Raw genomic sequence first — 24,693 nt, 5'->3', positions numbered from 1 at the left:
CGGGAGTGTGGTATAGTAAACCGAGATAATTCACGAGCAAGTGGTACACATTGGGTTGCATATAATAAAAATAAAAATAATATACATTATTTCGATAATTTTGGAAATCTTCAGCCACCTAGAGAAGTTGTGAAATACTTGGGTCATAGAATACAATACAATTACGATAGAGTTCAAGACTTGGATACATACAACTGTGGGCACCTGTGCCTCGCTTTTCTACTTTCTTTCGTAGAAGATGTGGAGTCAAAACCATTATATTTAAATGGTTAATTTACATTTGGGGGGTTGAAAATCAATGTATGGGTACGTGTATGTGTAAACTCTGTATAGATACTTGGGTCATAGAATACAATACAATTACGATAGAGTTCAAGACTTTGATACATACAACTGTGGACTCCTGTGCCTCTCTTTTCTTCTTTCTTTCGTAGAAGATGTGGAGTCAAAACCGGTATATTTTAATGGTTAATTTACATTTGGGGGGTTAAAAATCAATGTATGGGTACGTGTATGTGTGAACTCTGTATAGTATAAAAAGTGGACCTGCACGCGTTCAAATTCACAGTCTAAGTTTTTACTTCACATCGAACGTCATCTAGAGGATAAGAATTTTTGATCATTCTTACCAAAAACTATAACAGCTCAAAACAGCTGGTGACCAGCTTATAACAACTAGTAAACAACTAGTTAACAGCTACTGAACAGATAATAACCATCTAATAACAGCTATTTACCAGCTAAAACAAGTAGTAAGCAACTACGAAACAAGTACTGAACAACTGCTATACAGGTAGTAAACATCAAAATACAGCTAAATACAACGTGGAACAACTGTACCAAGTCCAAAAACCTCAACAACCATCATGAATCAGGAAAATCAGATGAACATTGTAATTAAAGAGTTCAATAAATTTAATAAAAAGACACTGCTATTAAAGACAAGGATGCCTGAAAATGTAAGATTCCCGATCCTCAAGGCGGAGCGCAAAACAACAAAGGTTGGAGAATCTATTGCTCTCGAGTTGGTGGAGCACATCCTGTACATGCCGGAAAGGTACACCTCTCTTTAAGATGATATCATCAATGAAATTGTTGATGGAAAATTTAATATTTATAAAAGTAATGACAATTTGTATTTAGAAATAAGTCAGTAATCATTAAAAAGATTGAGATTTTAAGAATATAACAATTTTTTAAATATAATAAAGAAAATGTATCGAATCTTTTTTATTCGGAAATGGTATATAAATATTACAGATTATGGCGATCCCTAAACAGTATTTGTTTAGTAACTGAGGAGTGACTACATGAATTTCGGAAATTTAAAATCGTTTACCTATAAAGTTTGTAAAATATACTACAATGAATATTTTGTCACAGTTAACCAAAGCTAGATTTGCTTTGAAGCGAAAATTCGATGATCTCAAACAAGTCAAAAATCATTCGAATTTACAATTGGTGGAAACTTTTAAACCTATTACTGAACCCTTACATGAACTTGTTAAGGAAAATAGAAAACAAAAGGTTTCTAATGTAAAAGATAGTACAAAAGTAAAGCGTGAAATGAAGCAAATTAAAACATACGATGGTGATGAGAGAGAGCTTGATGATTTCTACTTTACAACTAATGAGAAAGATCTGCAGTCTAATCGAAACATAACTCCACCAAGGTCTTTCGATAATAGTGATTCCTATAATCAATTGTTTTCACAGACGAATATAGAGGAAGATATAGAAGATGAGAAAAAGAGACGGAAAAGAGTGAAGAAGAAGAAGGGACAAAACCTTTACCAATGTATACAGAAGATGCCGATAGGGGTGTGGATGCAGAGCTAGAAGATAATAACACTAGTTATAATTATGATTTTAATATCAGTAATTTGACCAGAGGAAATTTGTTGGATAAAGGTTATGGACCTAAAAAAACTGCAAACAATTCGTTAACATTGGGAGATAAAGAAATAAAAATTAAAAATAATAAAATAACATTTTCTAGTGGAATGAGTTGTGATCTGACTCCTGGTCTGTACTCTCTAATTTTTCTTAGTAAACCTGAAAACTATGATCATCAAGACTTGAAAATGTATAAAAAAATTATTTTAGAAACGAATATACATAAAGTAGGCTTTAAACCTAATTACAGAATCAAGGGTACACGAGCATACAAATATAGCCATATTATTAAGAAGTTGATAGACAAAGATTTCAGTCCTACAACGTCAACACCACTTCGCTCAAAAACAGGTTTTGGTTACATGACTCTTCAGAAATCAAATCCAAACTATGTGTTTTGGAATGATGTAAATGAGTTAGTCGAACGATTGGAAATTTTAGTAGCATCAAAAGGAGCGGGTAACACCAGCCACAATAACGAAATTTTTTCAATACTAGAGGAATTGCGTGAAGAAAGGATTATATTTTAATGGGTATAAATAAGAAGGACAAATATGTTTTACATTTATAAACATCATGTCTGTCGACAAGTTTGGACATTTTTCTGTTGATAAGGAACGATCAGAAAATTTGAAAAGTCGTGTTAATTCTACTGAGCGATTATTCATCGATGAGGACGGTAATTTAAATGCTTAAAATAAACGTATCAAAAACGGATCTAAGCCTTTAGACAACAATGATCTAGCAACGAAACAATGTACTGATGAGATTCTCGGAAAGTTGGGAGAAGATTTAAGAAAAATTATAACTCAAAATGTTAATCGTCGACTCACAAAAATTTCAAGCTTAGAAAATAAAATTGAATTGAATAATAAGAGGGCAGACAGCGCTGACAAAATTTTTGCCAAAATTCTGGAAAAGATTAAAACCATTGAGGACTATATATTTAAATATGTAACAAAACCGATATCATTACCGAAAAAAACCACAATTGAGTTAGAAGGTGTCGCTTTTCAGCCTATTAGAAGAACATGATTAAGCGAGAAATCGAAAATGACTTGCACGGACCATCTCGAAAAAACTTTCAACGAAGACGAGTGATTACAAGGGGTATAAACGATCTGTGGCAAGCAGATTTGGTTGAAATGGGAGCCTTTTCAAAATCTAATGATGGGTACCGATACTTGTTGACTGTTATAGACACATTTTCGAAATATGCCTGGGGTGAGGCATTAAAATCAAAAAATGCAAATGATGTTTCCCAAGCCATGGAGAGAATATTTAAATTGGGTCATGGAACACCAAAAAACCTGCAAACTGATGATGGCACTGAATTCTTTAATTCTAAATTTAAGGTATTAATGAAAAGTTATAGGATAAATCATTATTCAACCTTCAGTACTCTAAAAGCATCAATAGTTGAACGTTTCAATAGAACTCTTAAAGAATTAATGTGGCGTGAGTTTAGTTTCAATGGAAAATATAAGTGGATAGATATGTATAAACAATTAATTAATAAATACAATAATAGAGTGCATAGAACAATAAAAATGAGTCCAAGTAAAGTCAATTCTTCCAATGAAAAACAAATATTACAAACATCGTATAATCACCTGAAAATATTTGTTGCAAGTAAATTCCGTAAGAGGGTCCACGTTCGTATCAGTAAATATAAACATGTCTTTGAGAAAGAGTATACACCAAACTATACAACTGAAATCTTTAAAATTAGAAAGGTTAAGAATACATACCCTAAAACATACTTACTTGAAGATTTAGATGGTAGCCCGATTCAAGGCGGATTCTATAAAGAAAAGCTGAAAAAAACACGATTTCCCCACACATACCTAGTTGAAAAAGTTGTAAGGCGAAAAGGAAATAAAGTTTTAGTTAAGTGGCTCGGGTTTTCAAAGACTAGCTGGATAAATAAAAAAGACATTTTGTAGTATAATAAATGATTTATTTAATTAATTTTTATTTGTATATTAATTTTTATTTATATATGATGTAAATCAGACGAGGGATCGAGTAGTAAGAATATAATATATATGTACTTTATTCAGTAACACGCGCGACACAACCGCTGGTGGCAAACACTTAGAGAACTACACGATTAGGGATGAGTACAATGAGTTCTTATCGATATATGTATACTTAAATTTGGTATATTTTAACACTTCCCCTCAAATTTATGTTGAACAATTTTCATATTTTACATAGTAGTCATACCCAAACCAATTATACATTCGTTGTGTTTTGATGTAGATAAACCTTTTGTCAATACATCGGCACGCATCTTCTCAGTCGGGATGTATTCTACGATGACTTCATTGTTTTCAACCAGCTCTCTTATGAAGTGGTGACGAATATCCACATGCTTTGTACGGTTGTGGAATACTGGATTTCGGGTCAGGTCACCTGCGCCTTGATTATCGTTAAGGTGCGTACCTAAAGTTTCCTTCAGGAACAACTTTAGATTGACGGCTTCCTTCGCAGCTTCGGTCGTTGAGAGTGCCACTGTGCGCTGTTTCCTGGACTCCCAGCTAACTGCTGCGTTTGCAAACATAAATGCAAAGCCTGTGAATGATCGTCTGTCGTCGATGTTTGATCCCCAATCGGCATCCGCATAGCCAAAAAGGTTCTTGCCAGTCTTCTTGAATGTGAGTCCACTTTTTGTACTTGCCTTGAGATATCGGAGGACCCTCTTTGCTGCTGTCCAATGCTGTTGAGTAAAGTTACTGTTAAATTGGCTTAGTAAACTTAAAGCATGGGAAATGTCTGGCCTAGTGCATACTACCAGATACATCAATGAGCCTATAAGACTCTGATACGGTAGGTCCTTGATTTCAGGAGATCCTTTTTGATCACTCGACGTCATATCTTTTGATAATTTCTCATTTGCGGCCAATGATGTTGACACTGTATTGGAGTTTTCCATGCCAAACCGTTTGATGACCTCTTTTGCATAACACTGCTGATGCATTTTGATTTCATGCTTTTCAAGGTTCTGTTCGAACTCAATCCCAAGGCAATACTTCAGCAATCCCATGTCCTTCATATCGAACATGCCTGCAAGTTCTGATTTTAATGCTGTAAGTGCCCTTTCGTCATTCGATGCCACCATTAAGTCATCTACGTAAATTAATACGATGACGAGCATGTCGTTTTTATTTATGAAGTACACACAAGGATCAGAAATTAGCGGCTGTAGTCCCAAGCTCTGTAGCTTTTCGTCAAGCTTTCGATACCTTTGCCTTCCAGACCGTTTGAGGCCATACAGCGCCTTGCGTATTTTGCAGACTTTATTTGAAGCATACTTTTTGAGGTCGTCGTTACTTAGGATCGCTTCAAATTCTTTTGGAATTTCTACGTAGACATCTTCGGTTATTTCGCCGTTGAGGTATGCGCTGATAAAATCCAACTGTTGGATTTGCATTCCGAGTTCAACTGATAGGGCCATGAGCATCGAATGGAGCTCATGCGTGCCACGGGCGCGAAAGTTTCGCCGTAGCTTACACCGGGTGTCTGCGCAAATCCCTTGGCGACAAGTCTTGCCTTTCGCCTTTCGATTTGACCGTTAGCATGTCGTTTTGTTCGCAGAACCCACTTCGTCTTGATGATTTCCGCGTTTGTAGGTCGATCTACCAGAGTCCACGTCTCGTTCTTGTTCAAAGCGTGGTATTCTTGAAGCATGGCTGCCTTCCATTCCTCACTATCCGGGCCAGAGAGTGCCTCTGTTGCATCTTTTGGATCGCTCTGCTCACTGAGAAATGCGCTGTTTTCTCCTAGGACATCCTCTGAAGCACTCTCTTCCATAGTTATTTGCCGTTTCCTGGGGCGACCTCGTCCTCTCCTTGGGGCTGTCACTAGTGCTGGAAGCTGCGTGCGAGATGCGGAAGTTTCCGGTCTGGGCACTACCATTTCTGGGACTTCTGGCTTGTTTTCAAATTTGGGCGAAGATTCTGGTTCTGCTGTAGGTGGAACTTGAAGAAGATTAATTTCGATTTTTTGATTTTCAACACATTCTTGCTCAACAAAATCCTCATATTGGTTATCTTCTTCAAATTTGTCAAGGAACCTTACATCTCGGCTTTTGTAAGTCTTCCTTTCAGCTGGACACCAAAGTCGATATCCTTTTGTTTGCGGCTCGTACCCTATAAATATACACTTTTTGGGTGAAATTTACCTCTTCCAGGTTGCTTGTCCAACATATATGCTACGGTTCCAAATACCTTTAGGATATGTGAGTGTTGGTTTCTTTCCAGTCTACAAGTTGTACGGTATTTCGCCATTTAGGCTCCGGGACGGGACTCTGTTTCTGACGTGGTTCGCAGTTAGAATAGATTCTGCCCAGAAACCTGGAGGTAATCCGCTCTGAAGCATCATGCACCGACCCATCTCAACTAAAGTTCGGTTTTTGCGTTCGGCAACTCAATTTTGTTCCGGCGTGTAGTCGTTTGTAAGTTCATGCTTAATGCCCTTTTCTTTGAGAAAAGTGGAAAACTCGTTATTTACGTATTCCTTTCCATTGTCTGTACGCAGCGTTTTGATTTTTCTGCCAGTTTGATTTTCGACGAGGTGCATATACTCTTTGAACTTTTCTATGACTTCGCTTTTCTGTTTTAGAAAATATATTTCGCACCACCTGGTTTTATCGTCGATGAATGTTCCGAAGTATCTGGAACTTCGGAGCGACTTGACCCGCATTGGTCCACAAACGTCTGAGTGTACTAACTCTAGTAGATCACTTGATTTTGAGTCCGATTTCGTGAATGGTTTTTTCGATTGCTTCCCCTGAATGCAAATTTCACAGTTTTTCATGTTCTCGTTAAGATTCAGTTTTATGCCAATCACTTTTTCGTTTCGAATCATACTTTTTAAGTCAACTTCGTTTATGTGTCCCAATACTTAATGCCATTTCTGTAGATCACTGTCCTTGCATACGGTACTCACTGTGTTGCATTTTTCACGGCATTGGTTTATGAAGTGCAGATTGGATTTACGAGATGCTGTTGCGATCCTTTTACCGGTCTGTGGGTCAGATATGACGGCACCGTCGCGACGAAAAATGACTTCAAAACCGTGATCTGTAATTTTTGACACTGACATTAAATTTGACCGAAGTTGTGGTACGTATAGAGTTTCTTCTAGGCTTGCCGTCACGATCGAAGTATCTAGGAGTACTTTTCCACTGCCGACAACTGGTGCGGATTAATCGTTTGCTAATTTTAGGTTTAGCGATTCACTTTTAATGTTTTCGAATTTCTCCTTTTGAAAGCACATGTGCACCTGCATGGCGACCGCACTGTTGCTTTTCGGTTCGCCGTTGCATTCACTCTCTTTTTGATTGCCTGCCTTACAATCTTTGGCCTTGTGTCCAATTTTTCCGCAATTGAAGCACTTGAATTTAAAATTGTATTTGCATTTGGAGGGAATTTATAATTTTTCCGCGTAAACATGGCGTCGTGAACCGATTCAATGTTTTTCCTTTAACGCGCTTCATATTCTTCCATCATTTTGGTTTTCAGCACTTCTGGCTCAGGTAATTTGTCCTGTGTTTCTATGGCGACTCTAAACTGTTCGTATTCCTCAGGAACACTGGAAAGCAGCAGGATCATCACGAGATCATCCATTACTTGCATGTCCATTTCACGAATTTTGTCAAGATTGTCGAAAAACTTTTGCAAGTGACTGTGCATATCGTCTCCATTTTTCATTTTGAGCAATATAAGCGATTTCAACAAATGTGCCTTACGCGCTGGACCTTTTGACTGGTATATGCTTTCTAGTTTTTCCCATAACTGTTTCGATGTTTCGCAGTTCTTTACCTGCCTCAACTCAGATGTAGAAATGGATAAAATTAAATCCGATTTCGCTTTAGAGTGATTTATGTCCCACTCCAAGGCTTTTTCTTGGGAATCTGTTGGCCTACTAAACTGACCACTCAAGTATTTCCACACATCGTTCTTAATTAAAAGAGCTTGGATTTGTATTTTCCACGTATCATAATGTTCCCTTCCGAGGGGATCTATTTTAATGTTTGCGAAACTCATTTTTATTGGTGTCCTACGATTTTTTCTGTTTCATTGTTCCCGAAAGTTTTTGTGGCGTCTTTATCCGTCTTTGCCTCTTTCTTTTCTTCGTCGTTGCAAATTATTGTGAAATAAATTTTCAGTTTCGTTTTTCTGATACAATCAATTTGGTGTTTCACAAATTATCCACTTTATTTTTACTACTTTTACTTTACGTGCAGTTTAAGCGTTCTGGGATCATAACCTGATGTAAATCAGACGAGGGATCGAGTAGTAAGAAAATAATATATATGTACTTTATTCAGTAATACGCGCGACACAACCGCTGGTGGCAAAGACTTAGAGAACTACATGATTAGGGATGAGTACAATGAGTTCTTATCGATATATGTATTTATTTATTTATTTATTGATGGACGTTGATGCACTACGAGCAGTACAAACAAGTGGCCCAACGACACCAAGCACGTGCTTGTTACGCGCGGGGCCCTTTTATCAATTTGGGCAAAAATACGAGTTCGCGAGGAAGATACAATAAACAAATAGAGACGGAACACAAATGAAAATAAAAGAAGCATCTAAGAAAGAAGCAAATGAGTTAAAATATTAGTTTTTAATACCGGGATAGAAGTTGAAGTGCAAAGTAAATGATAAAGGTTATTATAATTATTACATAGAACGCGAAAGGGCTCGTGCAGACAAAAATTAGATGTACATCGTGGCAAATTAAGGGGATAATAATTTCGTGTAAGTCTAATAGGAACATTGAAAGTTAGGCGGTTTACAAGTTCTACAGAATCAATATCACCTCTTATAAGATTTTGCATAAAAATAGTACCAAGCATTGTTCTACGATTTGCAAGGGTAGGTAAATTAAGCAATAGTAATCTACTCAGATAGGAAGGTAGCCTTACGTTTTGATCCCAGTTCAAACTACGAAGGGCAAAAAGAAGAAATTTTTTTTGTACCGACTCAATACGGTCAATGTGCACTTGATATTGTGGACTCCAAACTGAAGAACAGTATTCCAAAATAGGACGGACAAGGGAGGTAAATAATAATTTGGTTGTATAAGGGTCATCAAATTCTTATGACCAACGCTTTATAAACCCAAGAACACTCATGGCCTTGCTGACAGTGGACATTATGTGGCAGTCAAATTTAAGTTTTGGGTCCAGAAGAACGCCTAAGTCATTAACTGAATATATGCGGTCGAGTGGCGTATTTTTAAGAGAGTAACTAACAAAAGTAGGAGTACCCCTATGAAAAGTCATAACGTTGCATTTAAGGCAGTTCAAATTTAAAAGGTTATACTCACACCATCCCTGAAAACAATCAATATCTGACTGTAAGTTGAAACTCGACGCTATATCATTATGTGATAAACAAAGCTTAACATCATCAGCATACATTAGTACACGAGAGTGTGTTATGATAGAGGGAAGATCGTTAATAAACAAAGTAAACAGCAAATTTGGTATATTTTAACAATATATTTATCTTATCTTATATTAAGTTTAATATTAATATTTTTGTACAATGTTTTAAACTAAAATTAAATATAATAAAAATACTTTTTACAAACTCAAAATCATTTTCATTTTTATTTTCCAAAGTCTCGATCATAATAAAACATCTCCAATTCAACTGACTTATAAAATAGTTCTATTTCAATATGTTCCTTTCGAAATTTAAGGCTATCTAATGATTCTCCATCGTTCACATAATTATTTTGTATCATCTCACCCAAGCAAAATGAATTTGATTCTAGCCATTCAACATTTTCTAAAATATCTTTTTCAATTAATCTCTGATGTTTTATTGATGTCGTACCATGGTCTTCATTACTTAACTCTAAAAATTGTGTTTCATTAACATTACGTTTTCTTTTGTTATCTTTGCCACAAAGAATTTTTTTATTTACTTTAACTGTAGTTATTTTGTGTGCTTTTGATCTAAACATTGTTCTATTACCATATAGTGAGGCCCCAGATAATAAAACAATTTTATAGTGTTCAATTGTAAGATTTCGTGAACTCACTCCCTTTGCTTTTTTATGTGAAGATTCAACTTGATCTACTCTATAACAATAAACCTTTGAGCACAGACCTACAAATTCTGTCATGAGTTTACCGTTAAGCTCATCTTTAAAAAATCCTAAACTTTTTTTGTTAATTCTTTTGAAGTTATATAGATTAATTCTTTCATCTGAATAGTCCGATGTATCAAATTTTGCTTCAAGATCATTACGAATATCTTTATAAAAATCTTCAGTTTTTATTGTATAGATAAATGAATCAGTATCCATATAATTTAAGAGTAACTTTTCCTGAAATTTTGGCTTCATATATTGATAGTGAAAATCATACATTTTCCATTTCGATAAGTCTTATACTGCAAATCCCAAATACATTGGTTCATTAAATAGAACGGACAACCTTTTCATTTGAATTGCATAGAAATTATCATTAATTTTAGTTGCACTATGAAAATTGGATTTTGAAATTAAAGTTTTGGCGCAATGTGCTTTTCGTCCAGTCTTCGAGCTATCCGGAGCTTCCCATGTGCTAATAAGCTTAATATCGACCCTGCGCTCGGGATCTTCCATTGCTTTTCCGTATACAGAATTATTGAATAATTTAAAAAAATCTTTTTCAAATTTATTTTTTGCATTTTGCCTATGTAAAGTATTTAGATCAATGTAATTCTTTAACCAAGGTTTTTGTAAGAATTCAACTCCTCTATGAATCTTTTTCAGTACTAACTCATTATGTATACATTGTTGCAAATTCCTATAATGTATTACATAATTTTTCTTATTTCCCAGGTCAGCAATTAATTTGTTTACCTTATCCTCTTTTGAGGCCAGACAATTTGACGGACAAAATGGAAGATCATTATGAAGATCATGTAAACGGTATGGATATATTAAGTCCACTTCCAAAAAATAACCGTAGTTGCTATCAAATTGAATATTATGAATATTAATATTTAATATTAATTTAATATTAAAATTGTCTATGTCTGTAGTAGACATCCACTTAAAGTCTTTATATGGTAAAGGTTGTGACATTGCCCAACCATACAAGTTATTAGCATCCACATACATTAAAAATGAAGACTCCTTCGAGGAGTCATAATCTGACAAATATTTATTATTTGCTTTTGTATATCTATGACAACATTGAACTAAACCACCTAGAATGCTACTTTGAATAAATCTATACATATCTATATCTGTCAGCAATTCAAGTTGAATATTTGTAGTTTTCAACATTGCCTCCCAAGATAGACCTGGTGTCGTAAAATACTGAGCTGGGTCAAGTGAATAAATTTGCATACAAATTTTTCGGAAGTTTTCAAAAATGTCAGTTAAAAGGAATACATCAGTTTTCAAATATAATTCTAAATAATCTTTAAGAGTGGAACATGAGAAATGGGACCAAACTTTAAGAGCGTGAACATAATCTTCCTGAGAGCATTCTCTTTCCGTTAAATTACTATAGAATGCTTTCCTTGGTGGGAGGGAAGTTTCCTCGAGTCTACTATCGGAGTCTAAATATTCATAGGGAAATATACCCTTCTTACGCATTAGTTGAAATTCAGTATCATTACTAAAAAATGACTTTACAGTATTCATTTGATCATCAACTAAATTAGAAGCTAGGGTATCTAAACTTGATGGCATAAATCTATACGTATCGAGAAAACGAATTTCAAAACTATTTCCACTAAAGCATTTAATTATTTTTGGGACAGAAATATAGTTTTCCTTATTTATTGGTATTACGGAAATTTCACCGGGAATCTTTCCTAACTCTTGAATAAATAAATAGTCGTATTTCGAAAAATTATGAAAAAATACTGGAATAAATTTCTTTACTTTATAATCCAAATTACATTTAGAGTGGGCTGCACCTCTAAAACGACCTGTGAAATGACAATGATCTCTAACCCTATCAGTCCCTAAACCTTTCTGACAAATAGAACAATTCAATGAATTATCAAATTTTTGCTGGTCATTCAAAGTCATTTTCATAGGAACTATTTTATGTAAGTAGTCATCACTCAATTTAGTTAAATTTTTCATCAATGAATTTACAAAACTTATTCCTATTCTACTAATTTTAAATAATTTGGGGCTCACTTCAAGATTTTTTGGTTCCAGAAATCATTCGAAATCCGCGTAGACAACAAATTGAACTTAAAGCTGATGTTGAACTTGGGTAAATTCCAATGTATTATTCTGGGGGTGTGCCATCTTTGAGACCTTCCTACTGCAGAGCGTTTTGTGTTTCAATGCAGCTTCCTCAGTTTTGGAAAAATTCAAACACACATTGCAGAAATACTGCGCCCTTTTCTGATTTCCTCTTTGCGCTGTCATTAGTCTTTGAAAGAGAATTATATACACATTATTTAATTGCTTAAAAGAGATAAAAATGAATAAAAGAATTTACCTTGAAATATTTTTAATGTACATATAATGTCCATTTCCACCGTCTTCCAAAAACATCATATTGATATGAAGAGGTTTTTCCATTTCCGATTGAAAAAGTTGTCCAATTATTTCCCTCGTCTCTTCATTATATCCGAATACGTTTAAACTCGTATGAGTATTCTTTTTTAAAAAAGGCTTAATACATTTTATTTCAAGGGGGAAAGTCAACCCTGTGAAATCTAATTTTATTTCATCACTTTATATATATCACTTTTTTTATATCAATATTATATGCCGAACATCTTTGCGGCCTGTTAACAATTTTTAAGGCAGAAATCAAAGCCCATTTAAAACAATATTGATCATTTTCATTACAAACATTAACTACTGCTTTTTTTTTCAAAAGGAAACGAGGTAGTGGTATGAAGGACGATCCAGCCATCGGTGTATAGTGATTCACATTCATTTCCAAGCGAATCCATTTTATAAGAGACCATCCACTGTCTCTCTCTTGAAATTCTTGAGTTTTAGAAATTATTTCCATGGTATGTTCATGGAAAATATTTTCTAAGTCTGAATCTTTATTCATGATCGTCATTTTACTTTGAAAACTTTTCATTTCAATTTCTTCAGATTCATCTTTAAAAAGAATGTACTCTGCAAACAGTTCAAAGTTGACTTTTGCTGAAGTATAACTTTCTAATAAAATGGTGAGATGAGGTAGCAGTGACAATTCAGCTTCACTCAAGAAACTCTCAGGTAAGATCAAGTCCGATCCATCGTTTACATACATGTAATGCAGTATTCTTCCCTTGAATCCCTCAGAAATTTTTTTGACTCTTCCGTCAAGGGGTTGAATTGCATTTCGCTTATGCACCTCCGAACGGACATGGTTTGCCCACTTATTCTTTTGCAAGAAACACTTGCAGGATTGACAATACTGATTTTGGTTATTCATTTTATTTTATTCTTTTAGTTTAAACTATTTTTTCACGATCACTGTTACTTAAGTTGTGTTTGACGTAGCAGAGTATCCCACTTCAAGACTATTTTTGGAAGACTAACTATTGTCCTCGATCATTTATAGTGTTTGAAGTGGGCGTGAACGATAATATTGAAGATGAGAGGTGCATACTTAAGATTTTTTTAAATTCAAAAAACTTAGGTAATTCTAGTAGGTTACATCGACTATTCATTGGTTAGAAGAGATGAGAAGTATTGATTTTTAAAAATATTATATATGTATTGATACAAGTGTAACCAATAGGACACCATCAAATCGATAAAGGAGACACAAAATCATAGAATAGAGGAGAGTGTTGGTTAGAAGAGGTCGCACATACTTTGCTTGCAGGTGGGAAAGGAAAGGCCCCCAATAGGGGACAGTTTGGAAATATATCATTTGGATTTTGGGAAAAATAAAAGATTTTCATTTGTTGAATTTCGAGAATGCACATTTTTGGGTAAAAGAAGAGGAAAAATCAAAGATTTTCATTTGTTGAATTTCGAGAATGCACATTTTTGGGTAAAAGAAGAAGATGAAAACCTATATAAAATTTGCTTATAAATTGTGTAAGCATATTTAAAAGGGTAAGACGAGATTGTTGACTTAGATAGACAACATGCATTCACTTAAAATAAATAACTTTCTGAATGTATTTGACGGAATTCTGTTCAATGCACACTATGTACGGCTCCAGTTCATACAATCAAAACTCTTTGAATGTGAACGAGGTAATATGAAAACATCTATTCATGGAAAACATATGGACACCTGCGTGTGGAGCAATGATGCAGCCACTGAGGGTGTTTATACTTGTGTAAATTATTTATTTATTGGGGGTTGGCTGGCGGGCAGGTCCCACGCAGCAGTCACTAATTGTTATATAATACAGATCGGCTGGCGGGCAGGTCCCACGCAGCAGTCACTAATATCAGTCCCAATTCTTATGGGCCAAGGGTGTTGGATCCAGGGGGGATCACGCGTACTTGATGTTGGTGATTCTTGAGGAGCCGGCTGGCTACTCCTATCCACTGAAGATTAGGAAGTTTACGTTGGAAGGGTGACTGCCCTTCTTTACCTGCTGGTCTAGAGACTCAGACAGTGTGGAAATAATAAGTTCCTAACGGCGGTTGCCGGAGTTTAATATTGTCAGAGCTTGTGCTCTTTATTCAAGACTTCAAATTAGACTGAACTTAAAGCTAACAAAAATTGGAATCATAGCGGCCACGCAAATATGCTGTGTTTGCCGGCTATGCATGGGCATCCGGCCAGACGCTGTGTCAGCAGTTTTGGCCGGAGCGAGCTGTCGAACGAACGGTCATTGCCGCCGCTCGGTTAACTTAGTTAACTACTCCCCCCTCAGGAATGAGGCCGCCCTCGGCCGACCCTAGTCTGGCAATCATCTCTTTTAGCTGGGCCGTAGTTCTTCTGGCCTGGGTGAATCGCCGATAGGTTAATCCGATGCAGATCAACGCGCAGCATATTGCTCCTGCAATTAGCATTATCTGATACAAGCGATAGTCGTTGACCTCTTCTCCGAATCGTTTGATGTGTTCCAAATTACGTTCACTTAATCGATGAAGGTATGGAAGACTAAGGATGTTTCGTTTCATAGTGATGTTCAGAGAAGGCGAGCTGGCTACTCCCGGAGCCCTTTTCTGGGCTGTGTCCTGATTAGCAAACCGGGTTTCGTTGACTGTGGTACTCTCAATGAAGGTGATGAGGTAGGTACCCTGTACGTGGACGCAAGTGCCATTGTCCACACACACATGAGCCGGGCGATCATTTACAATAACAATTCCATCGTCAACATAAGTGACGGGATGCAAGTCGCTTTGTTGAATTTCGCAGTGCGCAGTGCCTCCAGCGTGGAGCTCCTGGGCGCACGAACTTCTTAGTGCCAGTTGGCAAAATGTGGCCCCTGGTGTTACAGAGCAGTTTTTTACCGTGCGAATCTCCCCATTGCATTCCGCTATTATATTATCTTCCAGCCTGAGAATGGTGCCATGATGTGACACAGGAAAAACGGTAATTTTGTTGCAGGCTGACTTAATTTTAGGAAATTTAATAACAAAGTGTAAGATGTTAATGGATTGTAAAACTTTTACGGACGCTACGGACAAAACATCTTTGATGGCGGTCTCCGTGGGCTCTTCCATCCACACACTTTCTAGGTCTGCATGATCTAGTATGCTAGGGCTAACGACATTAATTTTCGCAAGGGCGACTGCAAGCATCAAATTCTGCAGCTCCATTACCATCATCCTATTACGAGCTAGTAACATCTCGAATAGGTGTCCCGTATCAATTTGGGATTCTTTAGCCGACCTCAGAAGTTGATTGACAGTAGTGGATATTTTATTGATTTGGTCTTGGACTTTGGTATTAATATTTAATTGCCTATTGTTTGCATCAATGAGTAGAAATTCGTTGAATTTAATTTTTTCAAAATCCTCGGCGTCCGGCGTTCCCGCCACTACCTTTAAGGCTTTACCTAGGAAGTCTAAACTCCTGGCCACTCTATGGTGAATGCTTAATGACTCGAGCAGGTCACGCAAGTGAGCGGTATCAACGCTCAAAAGTTTTTGCATATGCGATTGTGGGAACCTGTCGGTCATCCCGTCTGTCTCTTCCACCACGCGCCTATACTCCGAGAGATTCGCTGAGTGTCTTACAAATGCGAACTCTTCCCATACCAAAATTCGACCATCAACGATGGGAATGTATTTGGCTTTTGAGTAGTCTGTTATGTGCGCCGAAGCTACGGTCAAGAAGAATAGCAGGGGTATGATTGTAAACCTGTAATTCGGATATACTGTATTGTTTGTTAAAGACGGGTTAACCCACCACCAAAGCACAGAAAAAGCAGTATGATTAAAAATAATAGTAATGAAAAGCTTACGCCAAGTGGCTAGGTATAAAAGTAATAAAAAATGAAAGATTATCAGGCGAGCGATAACATGGATCTGCTTGGCCTACCTAAGGTTGTCTTTGTGGACCACCCTCCCCTTAATGAGGACTGTGGTCCCCATGTCCGCTTCCACCGTTTTTTCTTCGCATAACGGCGAAAGCTTGTTTCCTAGTCTCCTGTTGGATTTTACTAAGACTTTGTCGCCGGCATTGAATACTCTGTTCTGCCGGGAGGCATTTTCCCTGCTTCTTAGCTTGTCCTGGGCAAGCCTTATTCTACCCTCTATATCGCACTGTGGGTCATTTGATTGAGTGACTACCACGTCGGCGGGCCTCTTACCGATGACCGAATGGATAGATTTGTTGTATTTTGTTGTGGCCAGTAAAATCAACTCTACAGTGTCGCTGATGCCTTTGTCGATTTTGAGGCATCTGGCAAGTTCCACCAGAGTGCTGTGGAAGCGTTCCACTTGTCCGTTCGAGACGCTGTAAAGGGGCGGCGCATTTGAGACGCTAACGCCGAAGTGGTTTTCCAGCATGGTCAAAATAGTGTGCGAATTCAACGACGGTTCATTGTCGCAATAGATAACCTTAGCTTTGGGGAAAACGTTCAAGAGTTATAATAGGGCCGGTTTGAGATCCTCTATTGTTCTAGAGGGAATCGGTTGGACCATTGCAAACTTTGAAAACTTGTCAACGCATGTGAGGAAGTATTTCTTGTCTGTAGAGAAAATGTCTATGTGCAGCATTTCCCCCACCTGCGATGGGACTGGCGTTTCGCCGAGTTCCTGTTTTTTTGGATGTCTGTCATATTTGGCTCTCGCGCATGTCTTACAGTTTGAGACGATTTCGCTGGCCAATTTTGCCATCTTCGGGAAGTAGTACTCGGAGAGCACTTGCTTCACATTTTCCTGGGCCGATCTATGGGCCCTATTATGCTCAGCTGTGATAATTTCCCGCCTATCAGCAACTGCGAAAATGTCTGTTACTTGACTTTTGCAGTACCAAAATTTTGTTGCTGGAAATTGCCGCACCAGCTGGTCCTGTACCATGGCCAACGTGTGTAGGTCACAATGGATGGCGTTTACGCCATTAGGAACGATAATATCTGCGATTTCTCTAAGCAACGATTCTTTGCACGAGAAGCTAACTAAGTGACGCCTTTTGTTCCCAAACAGTATGAAGCTGCGTTTCGATGGGGAGCGCGCCTCTTCGAGAACCAATTGGTTCTGGAAGCAATTCAGCGGTTTGTCCGTAGAATCAATGGTGTGGGTCAGGGAGAGTTCGCTGTGTATCGTGGCTATGCATGATTCAGCTTCCTGCTCTTCCATGGCATTGAGTTGTTGTCTGGACAGCGCGTCCGCGACCAAGTTCTCTTTGCCAGGCTTATAAAAAATACGCGCACCTGACTCATCAATGCGCGCCTTCCACCTCTTGATTTTAGCGTTCGGATTCGATTCCGAGACGGCAAAGGTTAAGGGCTGATGATCAGTAAAGATATTTATGTCTTTTACTGCGTACAGATAGTGCCGTAATTTGGCTAATGCCCAAATAATAGCTAACAATTCCCTTTCGTTTGTAGCATAATTTATTTCCCTGTCCTTCAATGTTCTTGAGATCATTGTGATTGGCCGACCCTCTTGGGACAATACCGCGCCAATGCCATAGGCTGATGCATCTGTCGTTAGATCAAATGCTTTTTTATAATCAGGGTATCTTAGCATGACGTCCTCAGATGCCAAGATATTTCGCAGCTTCTGAAACGCTTGTTGCTGCGCCTCAGAGAACTGGACGGAAATGTTCCGTGACCTATGTCTACTAACCGTTCCGTTTTCCCCTTTCAGGATGTCCGAAATGGGTCTTGCTATTGCCGCAAAATCCTTTATGAAACATCTGTAGTAGCTTGCCAGGCCAAGGAATGATCTGACTTCAAACACGGATTTTGGTTCCGGGAAGTCTTTAATGGCTTTGACCTTCTCTGGGTCAGTTGTTGCACCGTTGCTGGTGACTATGAATCCCAAAAAGCCTACGCTCTTTTTAAAGAAGCGTGATTTTTCTACAGACACCCTCATGTTTGCTTCGTAGAGGTTCTTTAAAACCCAATCTACGTGTGTGACATGTGATTCTTCATTTTCAGAAAAAATAATCACATCATCCACGTATACGTAGCAAAATTTGCCGATTTGCTCTCGCAAAATATCGTCAATAGTCCTCTGAAAAATGCTGGCAGCATTTTTTAGACCAAAAGGGAGTCTGCGAAATTCATATTTCCCTCCGTTTACCGAAAAGGAAGTTTTTTCGCGATCACGCTCTGCGAGCATGATCTGGTGGTATCCTGACTTAAGGTCCAATGTTGTAAAATATTTGGCCTTGCCTAGGTTTCCCAATATCATGGAGATGTTCGGCATGGGGTATTTGTCGGATACCGTTCTCTCATTTAGCTTGCGAAAGTCAATTACTAGTCGCATGTTTTTGTTGCCCATTTCATCAGTGCCCTTTTTGTCCACTACCCATATTGGGTTGTTGTACGGAGACACGGATTTCTGGATTATGCCGTTGTCCAACAGATTTTGGATTTCCTTGTTAACAAAATCGGCCGCCCCCATGGGGTACGGATACAGTTTTGCATAAATAGGTTCTTCGTCTATTGTTCTTATTGTGGCTACTACCGAAGTGTTATACGGTAGTGCCTCATTGGGGTCCGCAAATGCCCTTTTTCTGCTTTTAAGCATTTTTATAAAGGCATCTTTGATTGCAGGGGGTGCATCAGAGCAATCTACTTTAGTAAAATTGACATCAGCACAGGTATGGAAGGAAATTTCTTCGACTTCCGTACCCCATTTAAGACTCCCAGATTTTAAACAAAGCGATGCCCCAGCCTGTGTTAACAGGTCGAGGCCGATTATCCCATCGAACGTTGATAGGTCCGATAGAATAAAGAACGTTGCTCTTATATTAAAAATTGAGACAAGGCATTTCTGTGTTATTTGTGTTGTTCCATGGATTGAATGAATATTGAAAGGGGTTTCTACTGGACGGACGCCTTTTAGCCCCTTGTAAGGTCTAATAAAGTTTTTAGAAGCGCCCGTGTCTATAAGGAATTTCATGGAAGTCCCCGCTACTCTTCGTCTGAGGACGGGTAGCAGGGATTTACTCCTAAAAAATTGATGGCATCCGAATCATATTCTGTGATGGCGTCATCATCAATTTTTTGCACCGCACTAGAGGCCGCTGTGGTGTATGTATCACCAGTTTTGTCAGCGCTCTGGGCAATATGATTCACCCTTTGCCTTTTTTGTGGGTGCGTTTTGTCGGACGCCGCCGGCTTCCTATTCAGGTATGCCGGGGCCTGTGATGGTTTCAACAGTCTAGACAGTGATGGATCCACTTCCATGGGTTCCGGAGTGCCTCCATGGTGCCCATCGCCGCGTGGAGCAGGGTGCACCTGTGCCTTATACTGTTTAGTAAAGTGTGGACTCTTCCCAGCACTTACTTGCGTGTATGCCTGTTGGGATGTTTGCTGGCGTTCTTGCGTCTTAGGATTTGTTTTCCTGTCCCTGTCCTCCTGACTCTTTGCAAACGACGATGCAAACGTGTACCTCTCGTGGTTTGCTTCCACCTCTTGAGCCAGAGCCAGAGCCGTTGGCATGTCCTTCGGCTTTGCCGAGAAGAGGACATCTGTGAGGTTGCGCCTAAGTCCCGAAATAAATACACGGAGTGCATCATCCCGGAATTTGTCGCATAAAACTTTTGCCGCCGACAATTCGTACGACATTGTGACTTTGTTGGTGAGCAAGGTCAGTTTTTTTTCGACCTCGTCATAATACTGCAAGAGTGTTAGGCTTCCCTGTCTGAGGGTGCCCATCTCCTGCTCGATTACGTGGATCTGGCGTTTGTCGCTGTATGTAAAATCGAGCCGATTTATGATCGCATCGAAATTCAACACAGTGCCGAACGAAGACAGCACTGCATCGGCAGGGCCTCTTATTTTACTCCTAATAATAATAACTGCCTGATAATGGCGGGAGCTATCCACATAATTTCTAAAAATATAATATGCGGCTACTGCCGCTTGCCGCCAAGAGACATATGCATCCTGTGCTCCCGTAAATTCGGGCAGGCACTTAACGGCGTCCAGGGGCTCGTCACATTTAACATTATTTTTAATATCTATGGGCTCGTAGGCTTTAATCTGAGGGGCTTCCGCTTGAGCGGGAGCGATTTGTACCGCATTAACCTGGGCGGTCAGCTGCTGTATGGCTTGGCGTAGTTCGTTTTCCCTACGCTGGCTCTCCAGGGTTGCCTCTTGAACGGCATGGGCAACTGCCGCCTGTATGGTGGCTGTCATTTGTTCCATACTAAAAGCCATGTTTACAGCTGAGGGAATATTAGCGCGTACACGTTTCGGTGTAGAAGTTCTGGCTGGGCCTTCGGTCTCAGAATCAGAGCCGCTGGAGATTTGTTTATTATTCCTATACTGCTGAAATGGATTGTTCATGAGGGTCTGCAACTACAAATTCGCCCTGAAGAGTAAAAGCATGGTCAAGCTGTATGCTTGTGCAGGCAGCTGGCCTGTCGAGGGGGACGCGGGGGCTGAGTCGCCGCTTTGCTGTTCAGACTGAGTTGTTGCCTTGCCAGGCAGTGACAAGGTGAGGGGTGCGCGGGTACTGAGCCTCCGCTATGGCAAACCAAGAAAATGAAAAACAACAATTGCCACACAAATGCATGCGCGACCGTATCGGGTTCGCGGATGTGGGGTGAGGAGACAATAAAACCAACAAGACTGCGAAGCTAACGCTGAGAATACAAGATATTCGGTCGGGATATTTAAAGATTGTAATTTTTTCTTTATGGCTGCACTAAAATATTGGTTTATCTATTTGCAAAAAAAAAAAGATTATAGCATGCAAACAATACGCAATAATATTTGGTAATATTGTCAATATGTCACCATTAATAATATATTTGGTTAAAATATATTTATTATATAAGATTTCAAAAATTTTATTTTCTTCTTTTATTTCGAATTTATTATAAAAGAATTGTAAATGTCAATCAATTAATGAGAGTAAATTTACGAAATTAATGTGAAATGTCAATAATGGAACTGCAGAAATTTTTCTGGCAGTGTATTTGATTTTTACAAAATGAATGCAGATAGAGGGTATGTGTGAATGAAAATGCTCACTTACATGATTCCCTAGATTTATTGCAATCCGAATTTTACGTTGAGCGCCAATTATTTATTTAGTGGGGGTTGGCTGGCGGGCAGGTCCCACGCAGCAGTCACTAATTGTTATATAATACAGATCGGCTGGCGGGCAGGTCCCACGCAGCAGTCACTAATATCAGTCCCAATTCTTATGGGCCAAGGGTGTTGGATCCAGGGGGGATCACGCGTACTTGATGTTGGTGATTCTTGAGGAGCCGGCTGGCTACTCCTATCCACTGAAGATTAGGAAGTTTACGTTGGAAGGGTGACTGCCCTTCTTTACCTGCTGGCCTAGAGACTCAGACAGTGTGGAAATAATAAGTTCCTAACGGCGGTTGCCGGAGTTTAATATTGTCAGAGCTTGTGCTCTTTATTCAAGACTTCAAATTAGACTGAACTTAAAGCTAACAAAAATTGGAATCATAGCGGCCACGCAAATATGCTGTGTTTGCCGGCTATGCATGGGCATCCGGCCAGACGCTGTGTCAGCAGTTTTGGCCGGAGCGAGCTGTCGAACGAACGGTCATTGCCGCCGCTCGGTTAACTTAGTTAACTTGTATGCCATCGAATTTCGGATTACAAAAAGGAAGCACTCAACATTATAAATATATACTATAATCCAGAAAAAAGAATGAAAATGATTAAATAACATAATAAAACATGTTCTAAATACCAAAATAAATGAATTAATGTATTGTTATGCTACAAAATAAACTTCTGACTTTTTATTTCGAGTTAAAATTACAGGTACGGAGAATGGAAAATATTTCCTTGACTAAGATATGTCGGCTACTTGCGAGTTGTTGCGCGGTCGTGATTTCAATCCCTATTATGGGACGTATTAGAGCTAGCAGTCAGCCGTGAGGTCGTTGGCGTGAGGCCCATGATCTTGTCAATGAGCGTGCGCCTTCAGGCTTGTGCATGTGTCCCTTTTATTGCGCTTGTCAATGAGCGTGCGCCTTCAGGCTTGTGCATTGTGCATTTTATTGCGGTCAGGTCATGGACAGGTGCGCATGTTCGGGTAGCTCTTGCTTGAATCGCTTCTATGACATAACACAATAACTCAACCCCAGTGTAAATAGTCTATTTGTAATGGTCGTCACTTTGGTCTGAATGCTCGGCTATCATTTTGCAGCCAGAGAAACCAAAAACAATAGTTTCATTAAACTCCTATTAGTGTATACTTTAAGGCAGCGAAGGGTAATCTTAGCTTAGCTTTTTCTTATCAGCTGCATTTATCAGCGCCGCCAACTTAGTTCAATATTTCCATGACGTTCTAAGAAATAAAAGATTGAGTGTCTGGAAAGGTTCGGTATGTAAACGCCCACTCGGCTGCAATCATTCTCTTTCACAACCCGCAAAAGTGTTCGTATCAGATCGTCGTCTAAGTGATCTTAAAAACGGCACAAGGTTAAGTTCGAAGCGCCATTGATAAAGTCTATCACGCCATTTAAGTTGCACAAAACCCAAACCGTGGTCGTTTTCGCATAAGTGAAAGAGAATATTCCTATTGGATGTGGCCGATTGCAGTCCGATCGTGAATGGCAACCTATAGTGCCCCAAAAACGTGCTGGGTAGTGAAACCCTTCCGGCAGTTCTCTTCCGCTGCTGCTTTAATTAAACTTCCTGGAAAAACTCTTAGCTCACAGGTATGGGCCACCTCTGAAGTATACCCGTACCCTAAATAAAATTAGGGCTGCCCCTTGCCCAAGCTCCAATACGCTGGCCGCCCGCTTACGCTGGAAGGCCAGTATTAGTCGTCTGACGTAGGAGAGTGACTTACCTTGTATTTTACGGGTTTGGGTGGTCTTATCGGTCCCCACCAAGTACCGGCAGTAAAGGCAGTTTCACCTATTACCGCGCTGGAGGAACAAACAAAGCGTAGCAGATCGGTAGCAGATTCGAAGCAGAACAGCGAGTCGATTGACTACCCACCTAGGAATCGTGACTAACCCCTCAAACTAGGAACTCCCTTTAACTTTATGCAGCCTTCTAAAAAATATTAAGAGTGGTGGTTGCGGGAACTTAATACTTTGTGGAACCCGACCATCTCTGTATCAAACTTGACGTTCGCCCATATAATCTTTATCAGTGTACCTGCAAAAATAGAATCCACAGCTAACAACAACACCGTTTCATCACTATCACGCTGGAAGGCCTTTCAACGCTGCAAGTTTAACCAAGCGAGTCTTACTTATGCGCATTTTTTTAAGCCAATCCAATCTCTCGAGTGTTTTTCCAAAAAGCGTTGTGTAAGCCCCTGAGTACTGAGAGCTTGGTGGCTGCTTGGAAGATTATAAAGATCATTACCTTGCAATTGTTCTACGCCAAAATAAATAACAAAGGCAAAGTAGATGTTTTCGGAATCTCGCGCGAAATAAAACATGATATGCTATCGGTTCCACAAAATAAACAACTCTGAACCCACCGAAAATAATGACCCAAAAAGAAATCGTAATTCTGTCTAGCAACAATATCACACTGTAGTTATTAAAAATCTTTCTCCAAATGTTGTAACCTAGTTTGTTTAAGCGCACAATAATGAATTGATTGAAAGAACTACTTAGTTAGGGAACCCAGGAATGTTTCAAATTCAAAATTAAAGAAATATAATCCTAAACTATCGATGAACAAATAATTTGTAGATCCTTAAGAAAACTTGTACAACTTTCGGGTGTCCGTATACACTAATGAATAAGATTCAAATAAATATAATTGAATCGTATCTAATTGGAAAAAATTTTAAGTCAACAAAAGTTCTTTTGTAAATAAATATGGATAATAATTGAAAAAAAAATCATGAACTGCTAAAGGTGTGTTGTTTCCTGAATTGACATGGCAACTTAAATTACGAATCGGAAGTATCTCTAGGGTATATTATATTTTTTTATATTTGTTGAACGTTGATGCACTAAGAGCAGTACAAACAAGTGGCCCAAACGACACCAAGCACGTGCTTGTTACGCGCGGGCCCATTTTTATTTCGGGCAAATACGATTCGCGAGGAAGGTACATAGAACAAACAAGGACAGGACAAAACATAGATCAACAAGACTAAAGCAAATGAGCTAAGATTTTAGTTGATAGAGATTGAGGAACAAATTAAATGATATAGGTTGTTATAATTATTACAAAGAACGCGAAAAGGCTCATGCTGACTAAAATTAGATGAACATCGTGGCAAGTTTATAGGATAGTAGTT

The 24,693-nt window shown here is 38.7% G+C and overlaps 1 protein-coding gene across 5 annotated transcripts in view; it reads left to right on the top strand.

Moving 5' to 3' along the window:
* Positions 1 to 24,693, top strand: part of LOC119562480 (breast cancer anti-estrogen resistance protein 3) — a 275,573-nt gene that overhangs the window by 181,443 nt on the left and 69,437 nt on the right. The window contains exon 4 of one of the 5 annotated variants that reach the window (XM_037875679.1): positions 4,162 to 4,269. The exons of the other annotated variants lie outside the window; for them this stretch is intronic. Within the exon in view, the coding sequence (XP_037731607.1) occupies positions 4,162 to 4,221 (60 nt within the window). The 3' untranslated portion in view covers positions 4,222 to 4,269. Of the gene's footprint in view, positions 1 to 4,161; positions 4,270 to 24,693 lie in introns of those variants that run through there. 5 annotated transcript variants of the gene reach the window in all.

Source organism: Drosophila subpulchrella, unplaced genomic scaffold (assembly GCF_014743375.2).
Source record: "Drosophila subpulchrella strain 33 F10 #4 breed RU33 unplaced genomic scaffold, RU_Dsub_v1.1 Primary Assembly Seq51, whole genome shotgun sequence".
In the NCBI taxonomy this organism is placed as follows: Eukaryota; Metazoa; Arthropoda; class Insecta; order Diptera; family Drosophilidae; genus Drosophila; species Drosophila subpulchrella.
This window is presented reverse-complemented; position numbering and strand designations above follow the sequence as displayed.